This window comes from Grampus griseus, assembly GCF_964374135.1.
Source record: "Grampus griseus genome assembly, chromosome: 10".
Lineage (NCBI taxonomy): Eukaryota > Metazoa > Chordata > Mammalia > Artiodactyla > Delphinidae > Grampus > Grampus griseus.
This window is the reverse complement of record NC_139004.1, coordinates 7855448-7878792: the sequence shown is the minus strand read 5'-3', so window position 1 is coordinate 7878792 and position 23345 is coordinate 7855448. Positions and strand designations below refer to the sequence as shown.

General features: G+C 38.9%; 1 protein-coding gene across 4 annotated transcripts in view; it reads left to right on the top strand.

Annotated features, from left to right (window-relative positions):
- Window positions 1-3105: 3105 nt before the first annotated feature.
- Window positions 3106-23345, top strand: part of MAK (male germ cell associated kinase) — a gene marked incomplete at both ends in the record, with an annotated part of 41154 nt that continues 20914 nt past the window's right edge. For 3 of the 4 annotated variants that reach the window (XM_082664371.1, XM_082664370.1, XM_082664369.1), the window contains 7 exons: window positions 3106-3206; window positions 8807-8861; window positions 9874-9995; window positions 12186-12265; window positions 14861-14993; window positions 19622-19793; window positions 20785-20952. In XM_082664371.1, the coding sequence (XP_082520497.1) occupies window positions 3106-3206; window positions 8807-8861; window positions 9874-9995; window positions 12186-12265; window positions 14861-14993; window positions 19622-19793; window positions 20785-20952 (831 nt within the window). The remainder of the gene's footprint in view (window positions 3207-8806; window positions 8862-9873; window positions 9996-12185; window positions 12266-14860; window positions 14994-19621; window positions 19794-20784; window positions 20953-23345) is intronic. The other variant, XM_082664372.1, reaches the window with a different exon arrangement.

The window sequence follows — 23345 nt, the reverse complement described above, 5'->3', positions numbered from 1 at the left end:
AAAAAAAAGAAAAGAAAGAAAAACAATTTAACATGCTGATAATAAAATGCAAAATACTGATTTAATAAGAGTCTAAGTGATCAGAAGAAATACACTTCAGAGTCCATGTTTTGTTTAATCATAGTACAGGGTACAAAACAACCCCCCAAAGAGCTTTCAAACTTCTATTTCCTTATCCAGATAAAGGAAAAATGAAGAAAAGCAAATACACGTTTTGGTCAGGAAATATGTGAGGAGGCGGGGATGTTACCTTTCTCTATATTAATGCCTTAATATTTAGAATCTGTGTCTGTGTATAATGTAATGACCACTTACAAAAGAACTTCATTTTCAGGCAAATGGGGAACCATTTGCTGGCATGTGTTAAGACCATTTGCTCAGATTTAAGCTGAGAAAAATGAAGGAACCACTAAACAGAACTGGAATTTACTATCGTGATCTCTTTTTCAAGATCCTGGCCACAGAGTTAGCATGGCCTAAACTACCTCTCATGTGCCTTTGAAGTGATTATTCTCTATATGAAGTAAAATAAATGACAAATTAACACACACTCCCTGTTATTTAAAAGCCCCACAGCTTCTTCCAAAGTGTCCTGTGGACAAATGTGTTCCTGTATAAAGGAAACAACACAGCTGTAGCGCACTTCTCTGCCATGTTTCCTCAGAAAGCCTATTTTTGGAAGCCTTAGGTACTTTGACAACTAAAACATATTCTTGTCGCTCCTAAATTTCTGCATCTAATAGAGAAGCAATTTTTTATGATTTTATGTCGTGGAGATCATGCTACAGTGAAAAAAAAAAAAAAATCTTTGGGCTTCCCTGGTGGTGCAGTGGTTGAGTCCGCCTGCCGATGCAGGGGACAAGGGTTCGTGCCCCGGTCCGGGAGGATCCCACATGGCGCAGAGCGGCTGGGCCCGTGAGCCATGGCCACTGAGCCTGCGTGTCCAGAGCCTGTGCTCCGCAACGGGAGAGGCCACAACAGCGAGAGGCCTGCGTACCGCAAAAAAAAAAAAAAATCTTTGAGTTAAGCACCAGATTATAAAAGGCATTTTATTTTTTGGCCACACCGCACGGCTTGTGGGATCTTAGTCCCCAACCGGGGATCAAACTCGGGCCCTCGGCAGTGAAAGCATGTAGTCCTAACCACTGGACCACCAGGGAATTCCCTGTAAAAGGTATTTTATTTTTTTTCAAATTTATTATTTATTTATTTTTGGCTGAATTGGGTTTTCGTTGCTGTGCACGGGCTTTCTCAAGTTGCAGCGAGCAGGAGCTGCTCTTTGTTGCGGTGCACAGGCTTCTCATTGCGGTGGCTTCTCTTGTTGCAGAGCACAGGCTCTAGGCGCACGGGCTTCAGTAGTTGTGGCTCACAGGCTCAGTAGTTGTGGCACACAGGCTCAGTAGTTGTGGCTTGCGGGCTCTAGAGCGCAAGCTCAGTAGTTGTGGCACACGGGCTTAGTTGCTCCACAGCATGTGGGATCTTCCTGGACCAGGGCTCAAACCTGTGTCCCCTGCATTGGCAGGCGGATTCTTAACCACTGAGCCACCAGGTAAGTCCCTGTAAAAGGCATTTTAAAACAAACTATTTGATAGTGCCAAACATGTTGTTGCGCTTTGTAACTAAGCATACAGCCTTGTAACAGAATGATAGAGATTTTTTAAAGCAACATAAGAATGATAAACAGGTATGAAATGCGAAATTGTTCCTTGAATGCAGAACTAAGACAGAACAATGGGAGGAAGTTACTGAACGCTGTTTTAATGAGGTAGACACTAAAGCTTTATGTGCTTTGTGTGTTTTCTTTAATAATAGTTACAAAATCAGAACCTAGAGAAACTTGTACCTTTCAAATATATACAGATCCACAATCCCTTTTCTGTAGTTTTGAAACCCTCAAAGCTCTGAAAGATGAATTTTTAAAAATTAATCTGGGGCTTCCCTGGTGGCACGGTGGTTAAGAATCCGCCTGCCAATGCAGGGTACATGGATTCACTCCCTGGCCCGGGAAGATCCCACATGCCGCGCAACTAAGCCTGTGCGCCACAACTACTGAGCCTGCACTCTAGAGCCTGTGAGCCACAACTACTGAGCCCACGTGCCACAACTACTGAAGCCTGCGCACCTAGAGCCCATGCTCCGCAACAAGAGAAGCCATGACAATGAGAAGCCTGCGCACCGCAACGAAGAGTAGCCCACACTCACCACAACCAGAGGAAGCCCAGCACGGCAACGAAGACCCAATGCAGCCAAAAATAAAAACAAACAAACAAAAAAATAAATTTATAAAAAATAAAAAGTTAATCTGTGCAAATTCATCTGCAACAAAACATGACCCGAATGACGCGAGGTCATTTATGGTCTTCATTTATTTTACTTAGTGTACTTTTCAAACATTTTTCTACGGGCACATTAAGATGCGGCTTGGGAGGTGTTACGTACCATATTACTTTTCTAAAATATGCAAATTCCTGGATTCCAAACACGTCTGGCCCAGGAGTTTCAAATAAGGGATTATGGTCCAAATTAAATATGATGCAAACATTGATTCAAGGAATGGACATAGTAGAGCGTCTGACTTCCCAAAATCTGATTTGGACTAACATAGATTACATTATATAGTCAGTAAAAAAGCAATCATGCAAATCATTAAGCCAGTATTTATTGAACGTTCATGCGATAAGTAACATGGCACCGTGTAAATGAAGCATTCACCAGTGAGTACCGTCAGTCTTTTATAGGTGAACATCGTTCGCATCGCACAATTGATTTAATGACACATGCTTAACACGTTGGTATTTATAATTTTCCTAGGTTACCAGTAAATTTTTGGAAGAGGTTCTTTAATGAAAATCCCTTTTATTCTTGTTTTGCTTTTTTTACAGGGTGTTCATAAGAATGGAAGCACTGTTTCCTTGCCAGATTCCTTATTGCTATATCTTATGAACCTACATAATCTTGGGGAAGAGCCTGTGCTTAATGATGACAAGCCTGTCACCAGTGTAGCAACAACAGTCTAAGGGCAAAAACGAACAAAAATAAAGAAGCATTTATATTCAACAAGGAAGTCATTTCAGTCAACAACTTGTGCTGCGTTATTTTTCCAAGATGAACCGATACACAACCATGAGACAGCTGGGGGACGGCACTTATGGGAGTGTGCTGATGGGCAAGAGTATCGAATCAGGGGAGCTGGTGGCCATCAAAAGGTACCATGGGCAACATTGCCAAGTTTGCCAATCTTTCTTTTCCTTTGCTTGCTTGAGACTGTATACAAGTACAGAGAGAAGTCTGGTTTAGACCCCACGCTCATTAGGCTAGTATCGAACGCCATTCTGGAGAAAACACTGCCAAAAAGGAGTTCAGCTGATCCCCACATATGTTAATTTTCTGATTTGTCCAGCTACATGGACAAATCAAAAAATATAAGGCCTCTGCTTTTCATGCATGATACATTTGAACTGAAACTGAAGGTAATTTTGGAACTTAAAGCTGAGTACAGAGTAGAGCTTATTGTTTCTTTGAAACAATAGGTCTCAAAATCAGATGGTATTCATAGTATCAAACTGAGTTCTGAGTGGCATATGGAATTTTCCGGACCTTACCAATTAAATAGAGTTAATTATCTTATTTCTTTAATCCACTGTATCTGTTATCTATCATATGTAAAAAAAAATTACCCCAAAGCTTAATGATTTAAGACAAGAACAAACATTGATTAATTCAAAGTTTCTGTGAGTCAGGAATTTAGGAGTAGCTCAGCTGTGGTTCAGGCTACAGGTCTCTCGTGAGGTGGCAGTAAGAGGTGGGCCAAGGTCACAGTCATCTGCAGGCTGAACCAGGGCTGGAGCACCCATGCCCAAGGTGGTTCACTGTATCAGTCTGCTGGGGGTGCTACAACGAAGTACCACAGACTGGGTGATTTAAACAATGTATTTATTTCCTCACAGTTCTGGAGGCTAGAAGTCAGAGATCAAGGTGTCAGCTAACATGGTTGGTTCACGTAAGGCCTCTCTCCCTGGCTTGTAGATGGCTCTCTTCTCCCCATGTCTTCACACGATCGTCTCTCTGTGCATGTCGTGTCCTCATCTCTTCTTATAAGGACATCAGTCATATCGGATTAGGACCTACCCTAAAGACCTCACTTAACCTGAATCACCTCTTTAAGGTCTACCTCCAAATACACTCTGAGGTACTGGGAGGTCAGGACTTCAACGTAGGAATTTAGAGCAACATTTGGCTCATACTTGGCTTCTGTCGCAAAGTTTAAGCCACAGACTGGGTGGCTTAAACAGCAGAGATTTATTGAGACAGTTTTGGAGGCTAGAAGTCTAAAATCAAGGTGTCAGCAGCGTTGGTTTCTGCTGGGGGCCCGGAGGACAGGATCTATTGTAGGCCTTTCTCCTTGACTTATTCATGGTGTTTTCTCTCTGTATCCCTCCCACATCAGCTTCCCTCGATGCCTATCTCTGTGTCCAAATTTCCTTTTTTTATAAGGACAAAAAGAGGCCTCAATTTCTCTCTATATGGGGCTCCACAGACAGTCACTTGAGTGTCCTCATGACATGGCAATTGGCTTCCCCAGAACGAGTCTTGGAAACTGATTACAACATCAACTAAATGATGATCTAAAATTTAAATGCTTTAACAAATGTTTATCAAATGTTAAAAACTTTACACTATCATGATCTAAAACTTTACATATATAAGAAAATACTTTTATAAAATATTGTTAAATAGCCATTATTATCAAATAAGTAAATGTACAATATACAATAACTGAAATGAAAAATAGGAAAAAGAAGAAACTTCCCTGACTTAAAGGTGAAATATTACAGGTACTTCTTATAAAGTTGGTTTTAAGACCAGAGTGCCTGCTATATCCCCTACTGATCAAGATTGAACTGGAGACCCTAACTAAGGCAACAAGAGAAAAAAATAATAAATGAGGTGTAAGTATCAGACAAAATGAGATGAAATCATCCTTATTTGTGGGTTAAGCAATTATGTAAATTCACACAGATGAATACTTCATTACACATAAATAAGGTTATACGTAAAAATATCTTTAAAAGGACTGTAAAGATTTACATAAACTTCGTGAAATCTGTGGCTTCCGAGGAGAGGGGGTAAGAAAATGAGAATGAGGGTTGGGTCTCGCGGTATCATTTAAGGTTATTACCGTTGGTTTGTTTTCTATAACAAAATGTTCATTATTGCTTCTGTGTGGCAAGATCATGTGTTTGTTTCAGTCTTCAGTTTCATAAAATGGGGAATTGGGCCTCACCTGCATAGAGCTGGGTAAGACCTTGAGAGAAGTGAGAGGTCAAATCCTTTAAGAAGTCAAATAGATTGAATGCTGAGAAGAAGTCATACGTGTATAATTTAGGAATGCTTTCGGTGTATGAAATTAAAAAAACGAACCAAAAGTAAATTAAATAGGGATTTATTTGTTTCACATTGTAAAATGTTTTGAGGTAGGCAGCCCAGGGCTCATACCTTGTCTCAATGCTGTTATCACAGACCTAGGTTCTTTTGTCTTCAAAAAATAGCTGCAGTAGGAGAGGGTGTGGAGAACAGGGAACCCGCCTACATTGTTGGTGGGAATGTAAATTGGTGCAGCCACTATGGAGAACAGTATGGAGGTTCCTCAAAAAACTAAAAATAGACCTACCATATGATCCAGCAATCCCACTCCTGGGCATATACCCAGAAAAACCTATAATTCAAAAAGATACATGCACCCCTGCATTCATAGCAGCACTATTTACAATAGCCAAGACATGGAAGCAACCTAAATGCCCATCGACAGATGAATGGATAAAGAAGATGTGGCACATATATACAATGGAATATTACTCAGCCATAAAAAGGAATGAAATAATGCCATTTGCAGCAACATGGATGGACCTAGAGATTATCATACTAAGTGAAATGAGTCAGAAAGAGAAAGACAAATATCGTATGATATCGCTTATATGTGGAACCTAAAATATGACACCAATGAACTTATCTGTGAAACAGAAACAGACTCACAGACATAGAGAACAGACTTGTGGTTGCCAAGGGGGAGGGGGTCGGTAGAGGGATGAACTTGGAGTTTGAGATTAGCAGATACATGAAAACTCATATAGAGAATGGATAAACAAGGTCCTACTATACAGCACAAGGAACTATATTCAATATCCTGTAATAAACCATAATGGAAAAGAATATGGAAAAGAATATATATAGACATATAACTGAGTCACTTGGCTGTGCAGCAGAAATTAACACAACATTGTAAATCAACCATACTTGAATAAAAAAATTTAAAAACATAGCTGTAGCAGTCTAGACCTTGAGTGAGTTCCGAGTAAGAAGAAATAAGGAAGAGCTGAAACAGTTACTGTTACTGTCAGTCAGTTGCTGTACTTTCTTCTCATTAGGAAAGCGAAAGCTTCCCCCCACCCCTCTCCAGAAGACTTCTGGTTTCTCCTCAGTGGCCAGGAGTGTGTCACGTGGCACACGTAGCAATAAGGGAAGCTGGGAAACTGAGTACTTCGGTGGCCATTTTGTATCCCTGGGTTAAAGCTGATCTATGTTAATAAAGAAGAGAAGAAAAGTGGCTCTTGGATAGACAAGTCAGAGTGTCTGCCACATTCAGTATCTACTATGTGCCAGACAGTGTTCCTACCCTAATTAAAGACAGAGTAAAAATGAATGAGAAGAGGATGAGTCATTTGGAAGGCTTGCAAAAAGTTTAAAAATTCATTCAACACGTAATTGTTAAGCTACGATTACACTTGGTGCTCGGGACAAATGGGGATGGGACAGATGAGTTATAAATAGACCAACAAATTACAAAAGTGACAACACAAAATATGATCAGTCCTATGATGGGGGGATACCGGGGCCTATGGGAGCACAGAGGAGCAATGCTGCAGAGGTATCTTGGAAGGCTTCCCCCATAAAATGAGATCTTGAGAATGACAAAAATTCTCAAGAGGAGGGGAAGAATATTCCAAGCTGTAAGAATAATATGTATGAAGGCCTAGAAGCAAGAGAGTTTTTCCCTTGGGAAATTTAATTTAGGTCACTGGTAAGAACCTTGTGGTATCTGTTGCCATCTCCAAAAAAAATCTGTAACAGAATTCATTCTAGGGGGTGTCGGTAAGATCCCCGCACCTCATTAAATTAACAAATATTCCTAAGCTCTCTGCCCTTTAAGGACCTGAGAGGCTATTCCATTCCTGAGGGTCTCCTGTTTGTGGGACAGCTCCTCAGGACCCCAGCTGTGGGTCTCGAAATCCATCCATCCATTTAGTAAACACTGATTGAGCACTTCCTATGTGCCAGAAACTGAGCAGAAATGTGGAGGTGTCCTCAAGGAGCTTGCGTGTGAGGAGAGGGGAGAAGGACTAAACATAAAAGTAAACTATATGGTATGCAAGAAGGTGGGTAAAGTGCTACGGGAGAAAAAGCAGAGCAGGAACGGTGACCTCACAGCCATGAAAATCAGCTCCGGGCATTAAAGGAACAAGGATCGACGTGAGGTGGTCTCTCATTTCCGCTAACCAGCCCAGCTCTTTCTAGCTGTTTCTGTCTGGCTGAATCTTTTCTTCAGCCTTCACATGCTGGCACCTTCTGTCTTTCAGGTCTCATCTGAAATACTGCCTCATCAAAAAGGCCTGGGGCCTGGCCAATTCATCTCATGATCCTGAAAGCTCATTTGTATGTCTGTTTTGTGTTAACTAAAGTCTATCTCCTGTGAGATGGGAAGCATCAGGGTAACCATCTCTGATTTCATCACCCTGGCATGTCGGTGTTGGATGAATCAATAAATGAAAGAGAAGATGGCAGGGAATCTAAAAGGAATTCTAACAAATTGGTTTAATTTTTTATAATTAATTCCTTTAGAAAGCGGGATAATTGTTTTGCAAGGAAACTTCTGTATTTGCTGCATATAGATACGTGGGTTACCTTAGGGTAGTATTGATAACTAGTAACTGCTGAAAAGAAAGCAGCATATTAGTATATGTGGATGCAGCTAGTACAGATTTTTAAGAAGAATAAAAGTTTCAATTTGTACTAAATTTTGAAAAGGAACTTGGATATATTAACTAGCCTCTAAAACACTGGATGAAAAATTCTATAATTACTTTTTAAGAATCAGAGATTATATGTATAGTTTTGCATGGATTTGATCAATTTACTAAAATACTTTTATACTATATTTGAATTGACTTCTATTTTATTTCAAATTAAGCACTGTGCTAGGTTTACTTTTATCATTTTAGCAAGACATTTATAAGTCTATAGTACTGAAACGTATCTTTTGGTAAGTTGGTAAGCCCTCAATTTCTTCAAGCTCCTTCATAAATTTCTAGCGCCTGAATGAGTATAACTGAAATTCTGATTCACTAAGGATATTTTAGAGATAATAGTAGTGATGCCCTTCATACCTTATTGTAGCTGACCACAGAAAGCAGTAAAAATAAGGAGATCTACAATAGCATGTACTGAGTGCTGAACTAAGCAGTTTACAATAGGATTTTCTTATGCAGTAGTTCCTACTTTATAGCTAAGCAGTTTGCAGCACAGAGAAGTCATTAGGCAATTTGCCCAAGAAGTGACACAGTCATGAACCTGCACCAAATGGCCTTGAGATACACAGAAGGGAGATGATATCCTTTTAAGGAGGAAGGAAAAGAGATATCACAGCTTTTTGCCCAAAGTGAACTAATTATAGAGTAAGAAAGCCAATGGTGTAAATTGTGTCTTCAAATCCCTGGTCCCCACACACTAAACTTTTCTTTTTTTATTGCAGAATGAAGAGAAAGTTCTATTCTTGGGATGAATGTATGAACTTGAGAGAAGTTAAGGTAAAATCCCAGAGATGAAAAGAACCCCAGAAGGCCTTAGCTCTACCTCACATGTGTCTCATTTCTGAGGATGGTAGCTAAGAAGATGGTTCTGTTCTCTGAGGGAAGCAGACCAAAGATAATTATATTTCTTATGTTTTTATGTTCCTAATTTCTCATTTCTCATCAGAATGTCAGTGGAGAACAGAAAGTAACTACCCTCATATTTAAAAGTATACTCTCACTTTTAAAAGAGCATTTTAATCCATATTATCAAAGGAAAGATAATTTTTTTAATTACCACATACCATTTCTTTATATTTTATGTTGTATAACTTGGATAAATTTTTGGAGACTTTTGCATGGCTTTCCACATAGTTAAGTCAGAAAAAGTTAAACCTATTTAATGACCAAGAAAAAAAAAAGTGACAAATGTTTTGCAGCTATTGTTGACCTGGTTTATTTTTGCACTTATATTCATTACTTAGACAATTACTGATTACTTTATATTTTTTTAATTTTTAAAAAAATTATTTATTTATTTATTTTTGGCTGTATTGGGTCTTCGTTGCTGTGCTTGGGCTTTCTCTAGTTGCGGTGAGTGGGGGCTACGTTTCGTTGCGGTGCGAGGGCTTCTCTCATTGCGGTGGCTTCTCTTGTTGCAGAGCACGGGCTCTAGGCACGTGGGCTTCAGTAGTTGTGGCTCACAGGCTTAGCTGCTCTGCAGCATGTGGGATCTTCCCGGACCAGGGCTTGAACCCATGTCCCCAGCATTGGCAGGTAGGTTCTTAACCACTGCGCCACCAGGGAAGCCCACTGCTTACTTAAATAGATGTTCTAGATGTTTTTAGACATGGAAATTTTTATAGATATTAAAAATTCATTAATGAATTTAGAAGAAATGGAAAACTACTTAAGGTACTTATCATCCTAGCATTGATGAGATTGTGCCAACTTCTATAACTTTGCTTTAAGAATTTTTATTTTTTTTTTTTTGCTTTTAGAATTTTAATGCTCATTTGCTCTATTGCAGTCTCTGAAGAAACTTAATCATGCCAATGTGATTAAACTGAAAGAAGTTATCAGAGAAAATGACCATCTTTATTTTATATTTGAATATATGAAAGAAAACCTCTATCAATTAATGAAAGACAGGTATGTCTTTATGAAAACTTTTTCCTTATTGTCTCCTCCATGGGTCCCTTGGATCCCTTCATTATGTCACACTTGGTAATGTACAGATCTATCAGTCCATGAGGTAGCTTTAAATTAGTTATCTTTATCAAAGGATAATATCTAACGTTGAAGAACCATCATTTTTCCATGGTAATAACTTAAAAGTCAAGGTAAATATTTCATATAAACACACTATCTAGCTATACTTTTTGAAACAAAAATCTATCTATAGTTTAATACTCAATAATAAAGCTGGCCTTGGGCAAAATCGAGAAAATTTTCTTTCTTACTCTCCCAAGCATCTTGCAAAAGGTTAATGAAGGAATGGAGGAAAGAATGAAGTTGCTTTTAAGAAAGGATCTAATACACTTGTTTATTAGAATGCTTAAGTGAATCATAAAAATGTGTTACCAGTCCCAAGGAAATTCTCATTTTAATTTTTAAACAAACAAACAGAATCTCTAAAGAAGGAGAGTTTCAGTCGCCTGCCATGAGCTTGGAGAGGATAACATTTTGGTGGTAGCTGCTGGTCACATCTGGGAGCTTAATGTCCATTTTGTCTGTTTTTAAAGCCAGAGTTGTTCAGCAAAAGGGCCTAAAATATGAAATGAATTTCCCAGTAGAATGATGTTGATTTCTCTCTATATATTTCTTACACACACACACACTCTCTCTCTCTCTCAAGGTCTAAGGATGGTCAGTGAATTTTTCTTTAATCATATCATTCCTTCTTTCAAAAAATACTGTATTGAATGCCTGTTATGTTTCAGGCTGATATCATTATGACATTAATAGCAGTTAAAATAAAAGTAAAGGATATTCTACCTCTCAAATCAGTGTTTATTTTTCTAGAGTTCTTTCTAGCTCCTGTATACAGACATGCATATTTTCTATGTAGTTGTAATTTTAGTGGTGATGCATTTTTCTGTTTGATTTATTCACTTATAGGCACTTTTTAAAATTAATTAATGTATTTATTTATTTTTTTGGCTGTGTTGGGTCTTCGTTTCTGTGCCAGGGCTTTCTCTAGCTGTGGCAAGTGGGGGCCACTCTTCATTGCGATGCGCGGGCCTCTCACTATCGCGGCCTCTCTTGTTGCGGAGCACAGGCTCCAGACGTGCAGGCTCAGTAGCTGTGGCTCACGGGCCTAGTTGCTCCATGGCATGTGGGATCTTCCCAGACCAGGGCTCGAACCCGCGTCCCCTGCATTAGCAGGCAGATTCTCAACCACTGCGCCACCAGGGAAGCCCTATGGGCATTTTTTAATGCTGATACATAATCTTCATAGTTACCATAGCTAGTGTGTTCTGTTAAATGACTATACCAAGCTTCACTTACCTCTTTGAACTATTTAAAATAAATAACTATCAATGGGAGAATAGGTTGGTAATTACAGTGTATAATACTGATGTCATTATTTTGTAGCCATTAAAAGTGATAATTATGAAGATTATAAGAGTGCTTATAAGTGAATAAAAAACAGAAACCAAAGTTGTATTTATGTAACATTGACACCTAATATAAAAGTTATACACACAGATGGATTAGGGCTGGATTAGAATGCTGAAAAATCAAAATAGTTTCCTTATCAGGTGGTGGGATTATGGGTAATCTTCTGGGCTTCTAATAATAATTTATGCTCTTCAAAATATATGAAATGATAAACATATCCATGGTATACTGAGATATAATTTTGAAGAAAAAATTAAGTACATGTAAATACATGAAATATTATACTTTCATATGATTTTAAATATATATATAAGTGGAAGTGGTGAATGCAATTGCAAATGAACATTAAAAAGACTCAACTTTGGAATTTCATGATTCAATTCTGGATTTCTAAATTAAAAGGAAATTAAAGTGATATTGTTTAGAATACTATTCAATGTCAAAAGTATAATTTAAACCATTAACAACTGTACATGGTAAAGGGCTATTTGAGGTTAGTGGTATTTTTACACTTTGTTTTTGGTAGCTTAACTTCCTGAAATATTGTTTTTGAGGATTAATTTACCAGCCTTTTTTATTCAAGTAAACTTCTTTTCCATGTCAACTGAAGACCAATATACAAAACCTCTGCTCTGATACTATAACTGAACCTTTAGTGTACAGCATTCTTTTTACAAATTGAATTACATCACTGTTTATTTGTTCATTTCTTCACAGAAACAAGTTGTTCCCTGAGTCGGTCATCAGAAATATTATGTATCAAATATTGCAAGGGCTGGCATTTATCCATAAACATGGTAGGTTTCATTGCCCTGCCCCTTTAGATTACTGTCACAGTCATGCATAGGAATTGTATATAAACTGTTAAATAATATTATATTGGATAACTACAAGTTTGGAGTATGTGCCTACTAACTGACAGTTTTATTTTAAAAATTTAGAATTTCTATAATTCTATAGAAAATAGAATTTCTATAATCTGTAACTATCTTCCTCTACAGCAGAATTTTTTTACAGTTTGATCATCAGCCTTTAGTCTCAGTTAACCCCATCCTGCTACCTCATTCCACCTAATTTTACCATGGAAATGAAAAAAAAAAACAGGTCCCTCTTTTGGAAAAGATTGGAATGCTCTGATCTATCATGATCAATAATTAACACTTAAACAGTTTAAAGCACCTGTGCTATGGTATTTTCTAGTCTTCCTTAGTATTTACATTTAGTTATTTCTATATTTGGAGAAATTATTTTTATGCATTTCTTATTTAGGTAATCTTAATTTATAGTTTTTTGCGTATCTATCAAACCAAAATAAAGTTAATATTATTACGAAAAATTTTAGTGATTTAATGATCATTAATTTTTAATGATTCTAGTTTAGCATCACTAGATGTTTAGATATTAAATTAGGATAGTTTATATCATACCATTGCTGCACTGTGAGAACAGGCATTCAAAAATCACCATTAGCCTCCTTTCATGTTTCATCCTATATTTTATATTTTCTTTTCTCCTTTCTCTTTTAACTGCTACAGGAAATAATTTATTTTCTAGAAATGCTATGCAGAATTCCATATAAGCATTGTAAGAACATTCCTGAATCCCCAGGGGTTTTTTGTCTTATGTAAACTATTAAGGTCTTTAAAAGCCTAAAACCCATGAAAATATATTACAATCCATTGATAAAAGTCAGTCATTTATTAATTACATGGAATGTAAAGGATATATGCTATTTTAATTGTTCATATTGGATTCCTGGTCTTCAACTCATTTTTAAACTCTGGTCAGCATGGTTAACTCTCGATATTTGCCTGCGTTAATTTATGCTAATGGAAGCAAGTGTGATGTGGAAAACCAAAAGCCTCAGGAATTCTCTGCTTTTTGGAAAGAGTTTTGTGTTTTGCTGGTATTTTTTAGGCTAGTAATAAAATTGGCTTAGATTCCTTGGATATTTATCAACTATCAGCAACTTCAGAGCATAAGGGATTGAAGGAGGAAACCAGCTTGGAATTTAAAAATTGTTGATGAAAGTAAATAACATATGAGTAATCTAGAGTTGGCTTTATAAGTGCCTACATAGTGATCTGGGAAACCAGACTCCAGGAACAATAGACATTTTTACAAAAGCTAAATTATTCTTGCCATAGTTCGTAAACATCTCAGATGTAATCCTTTGAGAAAATAGATATTTTAAAAACAGTAGCTGTCAAAAGAAATGGACTAATATTTTAGTTAAAGTTAGGACCAAGTTACCAATATATTTATATTAGTGAGGATGGGGAAAACCTAACTGTGGTTTAATTAAGATTTTATGGATTAATGTCACTTCACCATCACACGTGCTCCCATTCCTGTCTTCATATTATGAAATTACGATGTGTTTCTCTTGGAAGTTAGCGAAATGGATGGATCTCAGTAGCTATTTTGAGTAAGGAGTACCAGGTAAGCAGAGTACAGAACTGTTGTAGATGTCACGGAGAGCCCACGCTGGCTTTGAAGGGGTTAAAAAAGTTTAGGTTTAGAAAAGACTTCCTAGCTCAAATCTGCATGAAAACCCTCTGGTGATGACGATGGTCACCTACAATTGATGACCAGGCCCGTTCTTAATTCTCCACCCTGCAAAGTCATTAGGATACAAGTCATCTGTGTACAACCAGTGTGCTTTACCTATTCCTTAGACATTTGCAAGGAGGGCTTTCTGCCCTCATTTTCATTGGGCTGCCATGCAGCTTTGGTAACTAACCATTTATTTTATACATTAAATTGGTAAATAAGCATTATAATTATTGGGGTTGTTTCAACAACGCAGCTACCAGGGGAGAACTGAGCTGTTAAATAATTTTAAAGGAAGGAGTTGATTCAAATGTGTGGCGTTCTATTTGTGTTTAATGGACTTCTCAAAGTGATTATACTCAAGGAATCGCAGGTTAAACTACAACGTGGTAGAGCAGTGATAAGACCAGCTTCACTGACTGAAGCCTGATATGCAGCGCTCCTTCAGCTTTCACTAGACTGCTTCTCTCCAAGCTTCAACCTCCTCATCTGCTACCCACTGGTGATCATAATACCTCCTTAAGGGTGTTGTTCAAATTAGCGGAGATAATCATAGTGTGGCAGTTTCTAACCCAGTGCCTGAACTCACCGGATCCACAAACAGAAATACATGTGGATATTTATTTTTAATGGCCACATATACTGTATGAACTTCCTCGCCAAATTATTTTGAAAGCAGGGTCCCCACCTCCCATCACTGTGCAGACAATAAATATGGTTTATTTTTTTCCTAAGCTCACCTTCCTAATTAGAACAGAGAGGCTCAGCTATCTTGTTAGTAAATCAAATATGTCTAGATACGATGATTTATTATTGTTTTTCCTCTCTGTATTACCAAGGCTTTTTTCATAGGGATATGAAACCAGAAAACTTGCTTTGTATGGGCCCAGAACTTGTGAAAATTGCCGACTTTGGACTGGCAAGAGAATTAAGGTCACAGCCACCGTATACTGATTATGTATCCACCAGATGGTGAGTAGTTTTTAGCAACGGTCCAGAGGCATATGTCTCTGTTGACGCTTTCCTACAGTAAGTAGATCGTTACACATCTTTCTGGAGGTTCCATATCAAGTATTTAAAGCAAAATGTAGAACTGAATTTTTTTTGTATTCTTTGGAGAGAGAGAAGGATTGCCTCATGACTCTTGTGATAAATGAAAAGGGAAGGAAAAAGGATTTCACGCATCCATTCATTCATTCAACAAACATTTATTGAACCCGTTATGTGCTGGATACTATTTTAGGCGCTGGGAACACAGACGTGAACGAAACAGAAAAGAATCTCTGCCTCATGCTGCTTACATGACAGCCAATACATAAACAAACAAAGAATGTCCTGAGTTACCAACAGAGAGACATACACACGTTCATCACAAGCACGTAACAGTCCCATCTTGCACACTACCCAAATGTCCATCACCAGAGGCATATATATTCACCCAGTGGACTACTTCACAGCAAAGAGAATGAAGGCCTACAACTACGTAAACAATATGATGAATCTCACAGACACAATGTTGTGAGCAAGAGGCCAAACAGAGAAAGAGCACACATTATGTGCTTCCATTTATATAAAGTACAAAAATAGAACGACCCTGTTAAAAGTCAGGATAGCGGTTACGTGGTCGGGGTAGGGGCAGTAGTGACTGGAAGAGCGCAGAGGAGGGGCCCTCTGCGGAGCTGGTAACACGCAGTTCCTTGGTCTGGGTGCTGGGCCCATGGGTATGTTCTAACTGTGAAAATTCAGCAAGCTGTACTCTTAGGACGTGTGCATTTTTCTGTACGTATATTGTATTCCAATAAAAACAATTAAGAATATCTGAGTATCAGATAGTGATACATGTACATCTCTACATATTATTATACAGAAAAATAAAGTCTGGAAAGGGACAGGGGATTGGAAGAGACAGGGGAGGGAAGGGGTATGTTGCTGTTTTCAACAGGCGGTCTCACTGATGCCGGGCTGGGGAGATGCTGGGAGGCAAGAGGCTTTCAGGCAGAGAAAATGCTGAGCGTAAAGGCCTACGGACAGGAGTGCCACCGTGGACTCTGCAAAGAGCAGAGTGAATAAGGAGGGTGGGAGCGGGAAATGAGGTCAGAGCGTTTGTGGGATGGCCGGATGTAAGGACTGGGATGTCATGCTCATCGGAGAGAACCAGGGGGCCCCTGGAGGGCTCTGAGCTGCCGTCCTGAAAAGGGTCTAGAGGAGCAGAGGCAGAAGCAGGGAGACCAAGGAGGAGGCTGTTGCACTATCTTGGGCAGAAAATGACAGTGACTTGGATCTGGTGGCCATGGAGGTGGTGACAGGTGTAAGATGCTGGGTGTGTTTTAAAACAGAGCAGATGTGATTTCCTGGTGAAGCAGATGTGGGGAATAAGATGAAGGAGTCAGAGACTTCATGGTCTTTTCCATGAGCAGCCAGAGGGCTGGAGTCAGCCCTGATGGAGACGGGGCTGCTGTGGAGCTCGTGGGGGGAGGCGCAGTTGTGTTTCGGGTTGAGGGGTGCCTCTGAGACAACCACGGGGAGATGTCACGGTAGGCGGTGGGACCTATAACCTGGGGTTCAGGGAGCAGGGCTGGGCTGGAGATGTAAACTTGGGACACCCCAGTGTTAAAAATTACAGGGTTGGGTGAGGTCACTAAGGGACTGAGTGTGGTTAGAGAAGAAAAGAAGTCTGAGGACAGAGCCTGGAAAGAGTGACAATATGTCCCGGTTTGCTGCGGACAGTCTCGGTTATCAACAGTTTCGTTAAAACAAGCTGGGACACGTCTGATCGACCTCCGCTGTATGCTTCCCGATTCCTCCCTGGTCCGATCTGGTGACATGAGAGACCCATAAACCAAGTTCACACTTCAACACATGGCTAATTAACCATGTCAGTTTTAAATGAGTGCCTTCCAACTGGCTTCGAAGAGAAAAATCAGTTACCTGATTTCTAATAATCATTTGATTTTTTTCATCACAATTCGGAGAATCAAAGTGAAGCTTTTGGAAGGTCATTCCTTGAAAAGTGAAATGTCTGACATTGCTATGAATGCTATTTAACTTCAGTTAAAACCTTTGAAAATAAACTTATTTTTGCCGTGGTAATACAAGTTTTAGTGAAGCCTAGCATCACAAAAACAGTATTCTTACTAAATTAAGAAACCCAGAAAGCAGACATTTATTTGGATTGGTTAAGATGCATATCTATTTTGTAACTGCATCCAAATAAGCTGCTAAATTTGCATTCTACCGAGCAAAATAAGCTGCAGTTGTCAGAATTTACACATTACACATACACGCAGAGGGTAACTGCACTGCAGGATTTCTGTGACGCTCCTGATGCCGACTACAGAAACGGCGGCAGCACGGCTGCGTGTGCGTTCTCTCTTTGCCGTCTGTCATTCGAAGTTTAGAATTGTTTGAGCCTTTGAAAAACTACTTTGTAAGTCAATTTAAATGATTTACAGTGGTATCTAGCTTTTCTTGTAAATAATCCCTTCATATCTTGGTTGCATTTTGCTTCAAATCACTTGGAAATCTTCATTCAGAATTTTTGATAAATGGACGCCAAAACCCCAAAGCTTTTGAAGTTTACGGGAAACTGCAATTATTGAAAATGAAGTTTGCAAACAGGAAGATAATGATATTTATCCCTACAAAAGCAAAGGAGGAACTGAACAAATTAAATAAGAGCTCAAAGTGTGCTAGTTTTATCTTTTTTGTTTGTTTGTTTGTTTGTTTTTTTGTGGTACGCGGTCCTCTCACTGTTGTGGCCTCTCCTGCTGCGGAGCACAGGCTCCGGACGCACAGGCTCAGCGGCCATGGCCCACGGGCCCAGCCGCTCCGCGGCATGTGGGATCCTCCCGGACCGGGGCACGAACCCGTGTCCGCTGCATCGGCAGGCGGACTCTCAACCACTGCGCCACCAGGGAAGCCCTAGTTTTATCTTTTTTAAATGTATAATTAGAATTGGAAAATCTCCTCTTGCAGGGAAGAATCTTTTTAAGGAGCTTCTATTTTCAACTGGGTAAATTTAGATTCTATACTGAAATGGAATGAAATTGAGAATACTTGTTTTCAGTATCTAAATTTGGCAAAACATTCAAAACAATTTCGTCTCCTAAAAATATCAAAACATAATAAAAAGTGTTGGCAAGGATGTGGAGGAACTAGAACCCTCCTTTGCTGGTGGGAGTGAAAAATGGTAGAAAACAGCCTGGCAGCTCCTCAGTGGTTAAACACATAGTTACCATGTGATCCAGCAAAATCCCACACCTAGGTACATACCCAAGAGAAATGAAAACGTACGTCCACACAAAAACTTGTATACGAATGTTCACAGCAACATTACTCATAATAACCAAAAAGTGGGAAAACCCCAAATGTCCATCAGCTGATGAATGGATAAACAAAATGTGGTCTAGCCATACCGTGGAATATTATTCGGCAATAAACAGGAAGAAGTACTGATATATGCTACAACATGGATAAACCTTGGAAACATGTTCAGTGAAAGAAGCCAGTCACAAAGGACCAGACAGTGTATGGTTCCATTGATGTGAAGTGACAGAACAGGTAAATCCACAGACAGACAGTAGATTAGAGAAATGGGAGTGCAGGGCTGTTGGAGAGGTGTGGGGGTTCTTTTGGGGGTGATGAAAATGTTCTGAAGTTGATTGTGATGACGGATGCACAACTCTTGTGAATATACTTAAAGCCACTGAACTGTATGCTTTTAAATGGATGTACTGTATGTTATGTGAATTATATCTCAAAGCTGTCCAAGACAGCTACTCTGAGTGGAAGCCAAAGGACAACACTGCAAAGCATTTAGGCTGAAACGTTTATGCATTTCAACATGGAAAAAAAATTGAGAATATCCTCCACCAGCTACCTTTGCCTTATAAATAGAGTATTTTTCTAATTAGAAATATTATCAATTAAGGAAATTGAGTCAATTGAGGAATCAGCACTTTCAAACAGATAAGCCAAAAGAAGGACGGATAAACAAGCACAGGGAACTATATGCAATATCCTGTGATAAACCATAACGGAAAAGTCTACAAAAAAGAATGTATATATATGTATAACTGAATCGCTTTGCTGTACGGCAGAAATTAACACAACATTGTAAATCAACTATACTTCAATAAAATAATTTTTTTAAAAAAAGATGGGAGAAAGCCCACTACTCAGGGATAATCTTTGTCAATCTTTTGTTTTCGATCCTTCATGTGAATACATCAGGATTTAATGTGTTGTAAAATTATACGACTGCTCCCATTCAGAACGTATCTGCTTCCATTCAGAGCTTCTCCGCCTTTTCTTAATGTATTATATAGCATTTCCACAGTTGTTTGTTGGAGTCCCTGTCTTAGGCCACTTGGACATTTCGTTTATAGTTGTCTTGAGCTCCACTACTTGCTTGTGGTCAGGAAAAATGTGTGCTAGTCAATATAAACCCAACACATTGTGCAGAGAGAGGCCTGATACAGAGAAGGCAGTTAATACCTGGTTCTCGGTTGAAATGCCTGACCAAACAACACACTACTGCCATTCCACCCCTGAAACTACAGGCACAATGGCCTGTTTTGTTTTGTTTTCCATTTTCATAGGTATCGTGCTCCTGAAGTGTTATTAAGATCTTCAGTTTATAGCTCTCCCATTGACATGTGGGCTGTCGGGAGTATAATGGCTGAACTATACACGTTAAGACCACTTTTCCCAGGGACAAGTGAGGTCGATGAAATCTTTAAGATTTGCCAAGTTTTAGGGACTCCCAAAAAAGTAAGTACTTTTGTCCGTAAGTTGTTGTCACTTTTGATTATTTGTAACTTTGGGGCAGCTAGCTGATATTTTCATTTTCAAAAAGGCTGACGCTTTAAGGGTTAATTTTCTTATCATCAGTCTTTTTTTGTATTGGGATGGGATGAGGGCTGCAAGAAGCCAGAATCCCACCAGACTGTAGAAAAAAGGGGCTTACCTTTCTGTAAGAACTTAAGGGAAATTTCTCTATATTTAGAATTCTATGTATTTAACTTTGGTCTGATGACCAGCCGATGACTACATGCTTAGCCTCTTTCCTACCTGTTCTGTGAATGTCCATTGGGATCAACGCTTTAATGCCAGGTGTCCTGGATTTTATTTTCTCTTAACCTTTTCTTGTTTACATTTATATACCTCTGCCATGGATATTTAATTTCTTGAACTGAGTACTTTTCAATTAACTATTGCACTCAGCTAGACTTCACTTTCTGAGATGCACTTATTTAATAAGTTTAAGTTTGTATAATTACACCTGAATTAAATGAGTGTGTGCCTCGTAGTTAACATTAGTCAAGTTAACGCAGCTATTAAAGCTTCAACGTAACTCATTTCCCAGCTATGTGCAGTTTTTGACATTGGATGCAATGTATAACATATAATGAGGATCTTTGTAATAATCAGTGTCTTTGTACATCGCTTGTCCTTACTTGTTCAGAGCCACCTGAGTACCATCATCACCATCGAGATCCAAAAGACCAGAGTTTAACATTTTGAAATTTATGAAAGTGCTTTCTCATTTTTTCCCTAATTCTCAACTCACTGTTCTTTCTAGACTGTTTATAGCACTGAATTGTGTATGTGGTCTGGTATTTCATTTTCACATTTATTTATATGAGTCAACATTAAAATTTTCATACACAGTGATTTTTATATTATTACTCTGTTTTAAATTGATCATTAAAAACAAATTACTTATTGCCTCCCCTCCCCCACTTATATATTCCTTAAACAGAGTGACTGGCCGGAAGGGTACCAGCTTGCATCCTCTATGAATTTCCGCTTTCCCCAGTGTGTTCCTATAAACTTAAAAACTCTTATTCCCAATGCCAGTAGTGAAGCTATTCAGCTTATGACTGAAATGTTGAGTTGGAATCCCAAGAAACGACCAACAGCAAGCCAGGTAAGACAGATCTCCCTGGTATAGTTGTGTGTGGGGGGTTGTTTGTTTTTTTAATTTGAGGTTTTACAATATCGGGGATATTTTTCTTTACAAAGACAAGTCTATTTTCAACCAGAGTTTTACCAAGAGAATTAAGCCCTAAAGCTTAAAGCATCTAGTGTATGTTATGATTTAACTTCTAGGCATATAAGATTCTTGGGAGAATTGCAAAAATAGCCACTCCAATGATTTTCTGTTTTGTGGTTCAAATGAGGAACCCTGTGGAGGTTGAGGTTGAAAGGAATTAATCTCTAATGATAAAAATTCAGGCACGTCGACACTTTGATCTCTGACTTCTAGCCTCCAGGATGGTGACAAAATACATTTCTGTTGTTTAAGCCACAAGAGCCTTAGAAAACTAAACGGTGAGGATAACTGTCTGGGGGAAAAAGGCTGTATTTCTCTGGCTTTTGAGGTGGGGGTAGAGGCATTTGGATTTACTATTCCACTTAGATGACGTACACTAGGAGAAAAACGATCCCTCCACCACCACCAAACGAAATAAGTGGTTGGCTATGAAGGCACAGTGGCTTCTGGACAGAGAATGAATGTCCACTTCAATAACCTTTCAAGGAAGTTTTGAAATCACTATTCTTTCAATATTTATTGAGCACAAACTAAGAAACTAAGTGCCTGGTAGTATGTGAGGTGGTTGGAATTTCAGATATGAATATACGACCCCTTTCCTGGCCTGGTGGAACATCCTGCAAGTACTCAATTTTCTACCACACTTTTTTGGGGGACAGAGGGCTTTGATAATTTAGAGACAGTTAACAGACAGATGTACAGGGATGATCCTTCCACCCAGAGGAAGGATGGTGGTAAAATTTAAGGAAGAATTTGCAAGGAAATGACATTTACACTAGGCATTAAAAATGTTGGAATTTGCTCACACTTTTTTTCCATCTAGCATCTTCCTTTCCCTTCATTCTCTGGCAAAGTGATAGAGCTCTAAACATGGAGGCAGTGGCAGAACTGGAGGATGAATGGGAATGGGGCAATGGTGGGAAATGGGCTAGAAAGACAACTACGAAATAACAAAAAATCAGATTTAGAATTAGAAAAATGTCGACCTGATTTGCACAGGATAGTTTGTATTCTGTGTATGACTCCAAATGTTTATGATGAGCTTGTGTTCATTTCATAGTTTAAAAGAATAAAGAAGAAAGTAAAAGTCAAAAAAAAAATTCAGGCACGTGACAAGCTAATTAGGAAGAAACTTGTCACAGGTAATAAAAGAGCATCTCTTCAGTTAGACAACCTCGTAGACTTTCCGACGCTCTCCTACCGGGTAGAGGACTCGGGTTCCCTCGACACGGCAGCATCATCCCTCCACAGGACTGGAGTAATGCTCCGTCTCCGGCTCCCACAAGAGGGCAGCGTGTGATACCCATGCTTGGCTCCTTTGTGACTATACCGTCAACACCTACAGATGAACCCTGTCTCATGGTCTTAAAAACGCCATGGTTTTATCTGCAAAGGGCTTAACTTAAAAAGTCCTGGGGCTTCCCTGGTGGTGCAGTGGTTGAGAGTCTGCCTGCCGATGCAGGGGACGTGGGTTCGTGCCCCGGTCCGGGAAGATCCCACATGCCGCGGAGCGGCTGGGCCCATGCGCCATGGCCTCTGAGTCTGCACTTCCGGAGCCTGTGCTCCGCAACGGGAGAGGCCACAGCAGTGAGAGGCCCGTGTTCCGCATAAATAAATAAATAAAATTAAAAAAAAAAAAAAAAAAAGTCCTAACAGGCTTTATGGTATTCTTATTGTTATTTAAATATAAATTGAGGATTGAAATAAACCAAATAATTATTTGGCTTTTAAAAAATTTAACTTGAGACGATATTTTCTAAAGGTCAACTGGAAGAACAAATAGGAAAGAATAGCCAAGACAGGTTTGAACAGTAATAAGTAATCAGAGCACAGTGGTAGGGTTAGACAGCTTGCCCTATCAGACGTTAAAATAATCTGTAAAGTGATAGTAATTACAACAGTGGGGTACTGGCATGAGGTACTTACAGTTGCAGAAGCTGCAAGTCTGTGTAAGGTAAAATCTATATATATATGTGTGTATGTGCCTGAAAGACTAGAAAGAAGTTCTGAAAAGAGAAACATCAAAATGTGAGCAGTAGTTTTCTCCTGGTGTTGGCTTTCGAGATGATTTTAATTTCTTCTTGAGAACTTTCTATACATTCCTTATTCTATTCAATCAATATTCCCTTAACAAACAGGAAAAAAGAAGTTATTATTTTTTAAAGATCCTCTGTTTCTTTAAGGATGGTAGCTGGTATCTTAAAGAGGAAAAGTTACAGATGAAGCCCTGGAATTACAAAACATTCATAAAGCTTCTAGCTCCAAAA